Genomic DNA, 11,631 nt, shown 5'->3' with positions numbered 1-11,631 from the left:
AAAAAGTTGTCTTGGGAGGTGGAAGAGGTGATAGGAGCAGAACCTTTGCATCCTCCGAGTCTTCAGTTGGATTACTATTATACTAAAATAGTTTTGATATAGAGACACAGAGAATAAAGGAAAAAAATATTTGTGTGCTTTTAAGTATTAGCAGCCTGAAACCAGCTGCTTGTTGCCATTGCCAGTTCAAGTGATCACAAACAGGGAGAAAAATGAAAGGTTGGAAAAATGTTTCTCTCTTTTCATTCCTTGCAGATTACTTACTCCATGGGTGTAAAAACATTTTGTTCTCATGTTCAGGGCTGTGCCTGAAGGCCCAGAGTGGATTGCTGGAATGTAAAGAAGATTTTAATTAATTACTTATTTACTTAAAAAATGAATCAGTGTCTACCCTGATCAGAATTGTGCTTGTCCATCAGTATAATAAAGATTAGATATATGGCAGTATGTTAGGAAGTGGAGGAAGTATTTTTTTTTTACTGATTACACAGAGACTCTGCCCCTAAAATCTGTGTACAGACAGGATGCTTATTGCCTATTCAGTAAGATCACTTATTGCAGAGCTGGCATGGTTCTCGGGCTGGTTCTGAGAAGTCACAACACCCTTCTTCAGGGAAGGGAGGAATGCTCTAGTAGTGAAGCATCAAACATGCCTTAGAGAGCTGAGTTCAGCTGCCAGGTCTGCTAGTATATCATTCAGTCAGTCTGCATCGACTTCTTATTTGTAAGATGAGAACCTCCCTCACAGGGCTGTGTGAGGATAATGTCATTCCAGATCCTAATGTCTCAGGACCTTGTAGTAATCAGTATTTAAAATAAGAAGATGACACAATTCTGTTTAATTTACAAAAATCTATTTTACTTTTTCATAGGGAGTTAATGCAGTTATATAGAACTTAGATAGCTGGTACATTTATTGAAATTATACCTTGACTTTAGTCACCTCTAGTGTTTACTCATGTGTCTGTGTACCACAGTACTAGTGAATCCCAGGGTGTCTGCTGCTGAGTGGAAAACCTTTGGGGCCTTTTTGAGAGCTTTTAGGCTGCCTGCCATGGAGCCAGAAGTGACCTAGGACTCTAAACCTATCTGTACTGCATGTCACTTAGCTGGAGGGACTCTGAACACACGTGTCTATCATACCTGTGGAAGAAATACAGAAGCTTGGAGAATTCAAGGGCTTTAGAATTCTGAAGGTCCCAACTCAACTGGGATTTCATGTCTGTTCTTGGGGCTTCAAGCTAATAAGTTGACCAAGACTTATGGGCTCATATCTACATTACTAAGAAAAACAGGAAACTATTTCACATTTCTTCCCAGATTTTGAACTTGAAGAAAATTTTATTTTTTTTGTTACACAAGAGAGAAACAGTAGTTTTTCACCTGCGCTTTGCAATATCCTGCAGAATACGAATTTTGTGTAGTGGTCTGCCCTAGTGCAGTTTTATCTAAACTACAAAAAGGACCTGTTTGAATTCAGTCCAATTGAAACTGAGATTCAGAGAGGTCGGTGTCATTGCAGCTGAAGGGTATTAGGAAAAGTGAAGGGGCAGGAGAAAACCTTTGTGGAATTATAACTGGATGGATCTGCATCACTTGGAAGAAGAAGCTCTAGGTTTTTCTTCTCCTATCTCAAGTAACGTTGTTCTGTGTACTGAATTGCTTTGATTATTATCCTTTAGACAGGAGGAAGTCTAAAAAATTGTCTCTTCCCGAGATGTTAATTACAATTGACACAATCTCACTATCATAAACCATAAGCTGTTTTCCTACTGATTAAGGTATTATGTGTTTTTCAACCTGCAGGAAACGTTGCTTTCCTTTGTTCATTATCTCCTGCAAGATGATGAGTTCTAATCAGGACGAGGTCACTTTGGGCGCTTTTCTCCAGTATATTGAAGATATGGGGATGAAGGCCTATGATGGCTTGGTTATACAGAATGCATCAGACATTGCTCGAGAGAATGATCGCATGAGGAATGAAACAAACCTGGCTTACTTGAAAGAAAAGAGTGAAAAACGTCGAAAACAAGAAGAAGCAATAAAACGGTAAATATTTTGGTAAAAAGATGAGTGGTCTGGTAGAGAGAATGAATAGTGAGGGGCTCAGTCTCAAACATTCTATGTGTAGACCAATTGATTTCTAAGTAGCTTGCTGAGAAAAGCAGTACAGATGATTGGCCCATGTCAGGCTGCTAATTGTACGTGTTTTACATTGTGTAGATATGATAGTGAATGGTTCTGCCTCCCTCAATGGGAGGGAGTACTTCCATCCAAATATATTCAGTCTGAGCATGTGTGGCATCTTCAGCAAATGTGATTTGTAACAAAAGGTTTAGGTGTTTGGATTAGATGTAGATCTAGTGGAAAATAGGCACTCATCTCTTCAGTGCTTTTAGATTAACAGTGTGTACTTTGAGCAAAAATAAATTTATGTGTGAGCACTTCCAAGACAGGGACTGCCTCATAGGTCAAAATAGACTCCTTGAGTGGATGTTTTAAATCTGGTAAATTTTCAAAGCTCTCTAATTGCTGTCTGAGGTTTCACAAAAAAATGTGTGTTATTTGTGATTTTCTTACCATTCTGCACACTCTGAAGTCAGAAAAAATGTTGCAATCATTTAAAGGAAAATGGATCAAGCCCCTGATGGGCAGAACCCTATAATGGCTCCTCTTGAACAATTCCATTGATTTTAATTGACGGTTAATGAGAGGAGCACTCACATGAGCTGTCCTTCTGTGCTGATGGATAGCAATGAAATCTCTGCAGCCTCTTGGACAGGAAAAGAAGGCTGAATGGGAGAGATATACATGTTTATGATATTAAAATTTGCATATTAAAAAGTAGATTTTCTTGAGGAGAGGCACAAATGGTGTAACACAGGTAAATCACCCATCCAAATGCTAAACTTTTATAGGCAAGTGTTGGCCTTGAGCACAAACTGATAGGCAGTCCTTTGAATTTTTTCCCCCAGCATGACTCTTCTGTATTTCAGTTTAAGTGATTAAATTTTGTGCTATGTCTTGGGTACTGTACATTCAGGTATAACTGACATGCTGTGCTGTGAATGTTCCAGCAACGCCTCGGTAGTCTGGTAATTTTGATGGAATGTTAAAAGGAAAGAGCAGCATATACAGTTTGATAGACGAAGGAGAAGCGGCAATGTAAAGCAAAATTATGACTGCTTTTTATTCTGGGAAGTAGAACATTTTGGATTGTCACTAATTTGATTTGGATGGTAAGAATAATGTGACATTAAGATGAATAATGAGAGCCCATGCAATGTGTATTTTGGTATCTTCTGGACAATTATCTTGTCAGCACAACTTTTGGGTTATCTTTAGGGAGATTCAAAGTATTGAATAATCAAAGGCATAGGGTACTTGTAGCAGGAGCTATACTATGCACAACTTTATGAGAGAAAATTATATTCTTTGCAGCAGATTAATGCAGGATGATTTTGTTTGGTTTGATTTATGCTGGATACGCATCTGGTTTCATTCTTGCTATCTTTGTTTAGCTCTTTTGATTACTGAATAGCTATATAAACTGAAAAGTTTCCAAGAAGAAAGAGTAGGGAGACCTATGTAAAAATATTTCTTAATTGGTGGAGAGGGAAGTTAAGTTGTAGTTACATTAAGAAGGATTTGAATCTCTCTCACCTGCAGAGTGCATGCAAAAGTGCTAGTCAATAATTGCTGTTTTAAAGTAGTGAGATGAGGACTAATTTCTCATCTTACTTTGCTGACTCTTCCCTACTGATGAAAATAATAAAAATAAAAAGTCACGTTTGCAAATATTTGTGATTTATTGTAACTTCACTATTTCATTTAAAATTGACTCAAAAAAATGAATTCCCCGGGCCCTGTAGCAAGTTCTTCATTTAATGATAAACTCTGTTAAACTGTCAACAGATGTATGTAGAATATAATCCTCACAGCTAATTAAGTTACACTCTTACCTGTTTACATGTACTTTTGTATGCATGACCATAAAGTCACTATGTCCAAGAACAGGTTTCGTTATAAATGTCTTGGGGTATGAGAGAATAAGTTGCGGATCTGCCTGGTTCTTTATAGTCCTCTAGCCAAGCTTTTCTACCTAATTTGAATGATCGTAACAGTATTTTCTACCTTGTGGTTGGTTTGTGTGGTTTTATTTATTGATTCTGGCAAAGTGACTTGATGAAGAGCTCTGGATAAGGGCAGGTGATGTAGGGCTGAGCCAAACCATTAAATTCTTGCTCACTGAAAACAGACCTCTGTTCCCCAGATACAGTCAGATGCCAGGAAGATTACCAGCAACATAGTGCTGGTTTACTAGAGGAACAGCATGTACATACATATGTGGATTGGAGGCATCACCATTTTTTTAATATAGTGCCCTTCTGTGGGAAGCCATATTGGTGGTTGTCCCCTCAGTGTTACTGAGGGGATAAACAATATCTATCTGAGGGAATAAAGTAGGAAAAACACCCTTGGAAATCTTGGAAAATGCTGTATTAGAGCCTTTTTCTCAAAAACAAAGGCAATGGCAGACCGAGGGAACATTTGATTTACATTTGATTGAACTGAAGGAACCATGACTTCTGAAGTCACTTAAGCTGATTGCAATTGAGTTTACATCCAAGACCATGTTGTCTCTTGAAACACAGCAGTCAGGCAAGGTAAAGTAGGATTATTGATTTATTCTTTGTTCTGTATTATTTTCCTTATGTCTTTACCTTATGTTGGTGGATATTTATATTATCCCTGATTCTTGATTGTTTGGCCTACATAGCAAATGATGTACATGTGCAGTGATAACAGTGCTACTAGTCTGTAGACTAACAGCAGCTGGAAATAATCTCCTTAGCAACATGGGAGTCATCCCCCATGCTTAACTTCAGGTAGATTTTGAGCAGGAGAGGGGGTTCTAGCAAACACTCTCATTTTGCTTGTGGGAAACAAAATAAAGCAGCTATAAATCTTTGGCAGCTACTGACGATTAACAATTAGTCCAATCATGATTTTTTTTAGAAGCTATTCAATTCTAGTGTTCAGATGGTCTCTTTTAGAAGTAGGCTGATCATGTGTATTAACAACGTAATAATGAGTAATTTATTATCTGGTAAAGTGGTAGAATTCACAAATAACACTATTTGGAAGCAGCTGTTATTTACCTAAATCACCTCATAACCATTCTGAATGACTTAAAAGTTCATTGAAATGCATTAGTTTGAGCAGTTTGGAAACAAGATCTGAAAAATGACCTAAAAAGAAAAAAAAAGCAATTTGATTGTTCATTTTGGCTTCCTAAGGATACTTTGTGCTGTGTTGCTTCAGTAGCACTGATGTACTTGCTTTTTAAATGCAATTACTTTTTCATCTTGTGTGGTTCTGATAGGTTAATTGTGGGGAAAAATGTATGGATCTGTTGTACATTGCAGGGGATAAAACACATTATGTAGGATTGGGAAAAAAAGCAACTAATCTTTGTCTGATCTTGCTGGGCTGAATCAGCTGATCTGAATTTCTACCTAATTTTAGTAGGGTACTTAGCAATCATGAAGAGAAAATAAGGTTAATGTGCTGATCACTAGCTGAGAGTAAACCACAATAAATATGTTAGTATATGTATTTTGGACCTAATATTTAGATCTTTCTTCTTCTACCTCTTATTCTTCTGGTCTCCCTACTTGATTATTGTCTGTTCAGGCTGATGCATCCAGACCAAGAGAACATATTGGCATAGTGCCTACAGAGCTTATAAATTGCAAATAAAGTTATGAAGCAGTATCATTTTCTCTGGCAATAAAGTTGCAGTACTGCGAGATGTACATTTACCATGATACAATATCTGCCGTAGGCAGCTTTTCTGGGAAGACAAGGTAGTTTTTGCCTCAGCTATTATGGGTGCCATGGAAAAGGTGAGTATTTTGAGTTTACATAAGGCATGTGTTAGAATGAACAGTTGCTTTCTGAGTCATACATAATAGAAATACATATCTTTAAATACTGTGTTATACCAAGTGTTGTGTGAATAGTTCGTCGATTTTTTTTTAATTGTATAATTACAAAAGATTGGTAAGAGACAATGAAATCCCCTGCTCTGAAGGCTGAGACATGTTGTGTTAATCACGAGGAGTGGCTGTGGTTGTACACTTTCACAGGACATGTTAATACCTTCAAAGTTCTGGCTTTTAGTTTTCAGATATCATTCAAGCTACTGTTTCTGCTGGAGAAGTCATCATTTTGCTTTGTAACACTGTCAAAATGTGACTGCTTTGGTCTAAAGCTGATGGTGTTAGTGGATATGAATTTCTACCTGCCAAATCCTGGATTCAGACATCAAAATACTTATTTTTGCTTCTAATGGTTTCCCTTACTTGTAGCTCATCCCAGCACTTAAACGGCTCTGTGGAAAGCTTTGTTTCTGCTTGTTGAGGGAAGTAACCAGACAGATGCTGTCAAGAGGAGGAGCTTTTAGGAGCACTGCTCTGTGCTAAAGCTAGCAGAAATGGGCCAGCCAGTCAGGGGTAGAGTTAAGCTCTTGTAATAAAGAAGGAATTGTTGCGAACAGCTGTCATCCTAACCTGTCCTTCCTTTGGCAAAGCAAATATTGAAGACTAACCTATCAATAAAAGTAAGATAATATTTTTCTCTTTTTCTATTTTTTTTCAGGTTGTGGAAGTAATTGGATTCAGGTTTTATCTGTTTGTAGTTTTCTGTAGTTCTTGTCTTTAGGTTCTTTTGGGAACAGCATGTAAGTTATGTGTCCTTCAGCTAAAAGTTAAGTGTTATCAAGTGTGCGTGACAGAAAGTAAATATAAAACTATTTCTATGCACAGCGTTATTCACTGCCAAAAGCTCTGTTCAGCTGAGAAAATATGTCTTATCTCAGAGTATGTGGACATGCTGAGGTGTTTCTACCAAAATCTTTCTACCAAATGAAAAATAACCTAAGGAAAATAATTTCATTATGAACTGTTTATAATAATATCTTGAAATTAGAAAAATACCTCAGGTAAAAGAATCCTTAAAGTATTGTTTCTTTTTCTGAATGTTTGTCTGCAGTTAAAATTTTGTGTAGGGAACTACAGGTTTCTAAATTTGCAGTGAAACTTATGCTTGCCAGATTACAATATGCTTACAGCCAGACCTCAAGAAAAAGGTGAAGGAAGTGCAGTGAATATTTCAGATCGTGGTGAGGGACTCAGTTGAAATGCCTACAAGCAGATTATACAGACATAAATTACAAGCTTGCAAGCCTCTTGTCATTGGTTTGATGTGTCAGTGAGGGGTTTTTTTTTGTGGGTTATTTTTGTGTTTTGGTTTGTTTGGCCTTTTTTTTACTCAAATTTGAGTTCACTCGGTGGATGTGATTTTTGGATATGAGGTCAGTGATCTGTGCTCTTTTAATCAAAGGGTATATGTTACTAGGAAGCTTAACTGTGGCACTCTTTTTTTTTTTGGTAGTTTTTTTTTTTTCTTTTTCTCTTTACCTTTCTCCTGACTATGTTTCATACTTGTTTCATCCTTGATTAAATTATTGCTGTGATACTACCTTTATGGTGGAAGTGGCTGACTAGGTGCTATAGAGACTAATCTTAGTCTGATTTCAAAACCTTTTCTTCATGAAAATATCATAAGGTCTCTTTTGAAGTTGGGTTAATGTAGAAAGAGTAGCATTGATAGCTGTTTTTCATCAAGAGTAAGTAAAATGGTTGTGCAGTCAGTGACCTCCAAACGTATTTTTGTTGCATTTATAAGTAAACAGATGTGACGATCTAGCCAACAAATCCTCCCTTCCAAATGTTCATATCCATATGGCCTCCTGTATTATTGCCACACAAAATAAACAACAAACACAATGCAAACTCTACTATATTGCTGTTGCTGTTATTCTGAGAAGTTTTATTTTAGGATAGTCATGCAACAAATGTCATGTAAAATTTACCATAGAGGCTGATAGCCTGCTTGGTAATTCTAAGTACCAAAGAAGTAAAGCAGAAATCATTAAGTTTGGTATCTAAATCTTTATGTTGCTTTTAATAAATCTTCCAGGATTGTAGGGGTTCCTGCTTCAACTTTTACCCTTTTGCAGAAAAGTTATATGATCTCTTCCCCTTTTGTTTTTCCACAAGTTCATGGACCATTATGCAAGTGGGCACATTTTTGCTTAGGATTCATTTGCTATATTTAGAAGTGTAATTAGTAGTGTGGAGTCTTAGAGAACCCAGAGGACTTCTAAACAGGGTACAGATCCCTTTCCTTTTTATTAAAATCCAGTCTAAGTGGCTCCATGCTATTGGTATTCACAGGCCCTCTGACTACCTGTGTAAATGAGTGAACTCACCTTGCTCCAGTTCCATGTGGATGTGTGTCCACATCCAACCTGCAGACTGGGGCCTCCTTGACAGACTGACACAACAGACCTCCTCCAGAATAACTCAACATGAGAAAGTCTTTGGCATACCATTGCCTATAGATACTGGAGAGGGGCGGGGTGAGGGGGACATATGGATCTTAATGTCCAGTTTTTAGTTAGTTATTCTCATTCTGTTTTGGTTTCAATTTTTCTTTTTCTCACTATCTCTTTATTAGTCTTTAACTATAGGACATGGGACTGTAATTTTAAGCTGGTAGTTAAAATTATCCAGAAGTGCTTCTAATCAAAAAGCCTCTCTTAGCAAGACAGACATGCATGTAGAATTGTGGGTAAGCAGGTATTCTGCACAATTCTCTTGAGTTCTGGTGGTGCCACTATTTCTAGTTTAAGGTTTGCATTTCTTTGGAAAATCTTTTCAAGTGTATTGTGAAATTGCATAGAGTAGTGTAGATATAAATAAAGCTGTTATTGTGAATAAAGCTGTGGGTTTTTTTTAAAAAAAGGAAGGTTATTTTGAAGCATGCTCAGATAGAGTCTTTATAACTAACCTAGGATGGACTTCATTAGTGGAGAAACACCTTTGGTAAAACAGCATAATTAATATGCCATGTAACATTAATAAATCTAGCCCAGGACTGCTGGCAAAATTGAAGCATTGATCTGTTTTGGTTCAAGACTGCCAGTAACCAAAAAGTACTCCATGCTGAAGTTCACTGATACCTGACAAATGTTGTAATTGTCTGTGACCTTTATTAAAAATTCAAGTTACAACCTGAAGGACAGATACTTGTAGAGAAGAGATGCATAGGTAGCAAAATTGCAGCTAGCCATACACCTAGATGTGTGCACACACGTTTAGTCACATTAGCTTTTGAAATGCTGCCAAAGCTGTCTGTCATAAACACTGGGAACATGTAGCACTGATCTGAGAACCCAGCAGAACTGAATGTCTGTGCTGGCATTAGAATAGTGTGAGTGAATCTTTCTGTGCCTACAGGAAAATTTATCCTTTAACAATACCTGTTCATAAAGCTGAAGTAAAGCAAACATTCTCTGAGTGAAACAGCTCAGTGCATTGCTCTTTCCAGGCTGTAAATCACAGCTGTATTGGACTGGTTTTAATAATAATAACGCCTACTTTATGCTTCACCCAGCTGGCAGGCATTTATTCTCTTTGCATGTTCCTCTTTTCAGTATCCTTCTGACAGATTCTGCATGCTTTTGTTTATTTATTTATTTTTCTCCACAGGAAAGCACAAACACGGTATGATGCTTGACAATTTAATTGGGATGTTTATTTTCTTAGCTATAAGAAGAGAGTCTGTTCTTGGGCACACCCCTGAAAGCAGAGAATGTTAGTATAGACCACCTCTGCAACAGAAGCATCTGGCGATGGGCATCTTGTTGCCGAGTTACGCTAGATCAGTGGCTAAAATTTGTATGAAAACAGGAATGTGCATGTGCACTGATTAGATTTTTATGTGATTGGATTAAAGTAGGAGTCAGGAGAGATTAGAGAAGAAATGGATTGCAGAAACATTACTCGCTGTAGGTTTTATAGTTGATTTGAGACCCTTTATTTTTCCTTCTGGCTTTCTACTCTAATTTGACTTGTAATCCTAAATGAAGTCAGTTTTAAAATATTTTTTTAAAAATGCCACCAACCCAAAGAAACCCCACTGTGTGGAGTGTGTCCTCAGCACAGAGCCTTCATCAACAATATTGGAGCCAGCAGCCGTCTCGTGTGCCAAGGGGCTGTGGTAGAGCTGGCGTGGGACAGGAGGGCCCTGCTCAGTTGAGGGTTGGCACTGCCGCTGCACTGTTGGGGGCAAATGTTGCTGCTCCTCATGAGAGCAGCTGAGAGCCTGTGAATGAGCAAAGTGAGCTGGTTTGATCCCACAGAAGACAGTTATAAGTGGAATTGGTTTTTATTTTGTTATTGCACAGTACCCAAGGACCACAAATGGAAATTAGATTCCTCTGAAATGCTAACCCAGTGCGTGCACGCAACACAAAGACAGCTCACGGCGTGAGCCGAAATTGTACCCAACAGGTGACTAAAGGGACAGCTGAAGAGTTAGAGGACTGCTCATTTCCTTCTCTATATTAGTACAGCAAAGAATAAACTGAAGTGTGTCCCCAGTGGTTGTGATGAATTACATCCAGCAATACTCTCTGAAAGCTTGAGAGAAACAAATGCTTCCAATAGACTCCAGCAGATGCTTCTGGAACGTGTCAAGATTGAGAAGGCCACAGCCAGCTAAAACTCACAGAAATATTCCTGCCAACAAGCACGTTACTTGGCAGACTTGTAACATTTTAAAAGATCAAAAATGAGAATTTATCATAAATTAATAAGATATACCTGAGTTTAATCTGTTTCTCCTTTTGGTGGATTATATAGGGCGTATCTCACCAGTAGATCCTCTGCTAGCTGAGGGCACTTTAGTTATTAAGTTGAGATCACATGTTACGAGCCATTAAGTGAATTGCTTTGTTCAGCCTTTCCCTGAATGCTAGGGCAAATGCAGTATTTCATACCCTTAGCTAATTTCATGCTGTAATTTAATTTCTGAAACATACTTTTAATTGAATCTTTAAAGACAAAAGGAAACTGCTGAGTGTTTTAGTACTGCAAAAGAGATTGTTTAAAAATGTAGCCCATCTAGAGAATAATCTTCTGTAATGAAATGTAAAGTTTGTTTTGCTTCTCTACATGCAGCTATGGAGAAGCAAATTCCTGCTGTCTTCAGAAAGCTCAGGACTGGAAAAGACATATTGGGGAATGTGAGATGTTATTTATCTTATACTCAGCTTTAACTCTAACAAGACAATCATGCAACTTCCCCAATATGCAAGTCTGATCAAATAAACAAAGAGAGGCTAATTAAAAAATTAGTCTGCTAACACCAGAATCACATTAGTAGGAGCTCTGACAAGTGATCTCATTTTTCTCATTTTTGATAATGAGATGATCTTAAGAGAGATGTCCACAATTTTGTCGTAAACAAAACTGAGTAGCACAATCAAATCAATTATTTGCATCTTGAAATTGCATCCAATATTTTAGTGGTTAGTTTTTTGTATTCATCTTTCATAAACAGAGAGATTCAAGGTAGCTTCAGTAAAAATCCATGTAATCTTTTGTGAAGTTTTGTTATGAAAGGAATGTCTTGATTGGGTCAGTAGTGATGCAGGTCTTCAATTTTATGGACATCCAATTAAAAATAATAACAAGGAATGTCAAATGCACCCACTTT

General features: G+C 37.5%; 1 protein-coding gene across 1 annotated transcript in view; it reads left to right on the top strand.

Moving 5' to 3' along the window:
* The first annotated feature begins 1,834 nt into the window (after window positions 1–1,834).
* Window positions 1,835–11,631, top strand: part of NYAP2 (neuronal tyrosine-phosphorylated phosphoinositide-3-kinase adaptor 2) — a 129,149-nt gene continuing 119,352 nt past the window's right edge. Inside the window, exon 1 of the mRNA XM_062006036.1 lies at window positions 1,835–2,049. Within this exon, the coding sequence (XP_061862020.1) occupies window positions 1,844–2,049 (206 nt within the window). The 5' untranslated portion in view covers window positions 1,835–1,843. The remainder of the gene's footprint in view (window positions 2,050–11,631) is intronic.

The sequence above is a fragment of the Colius striatus genome, chromosome 12 (assembly GCF_028858725.1).
Source record: "Colius striatus isolate bColStr4 chromosome 12, bColStr4.1.hap1, whole genome shotgun sequence".
Taxonomy (NCBI): Eukaryota; Metazoa; Chordata; class Aves; order Coliiformes; family Coliidae; genus Colius; species Colius striatus.
This window is presented reverse-complemented; position numbering and strand designations above follow the sequence as displayed.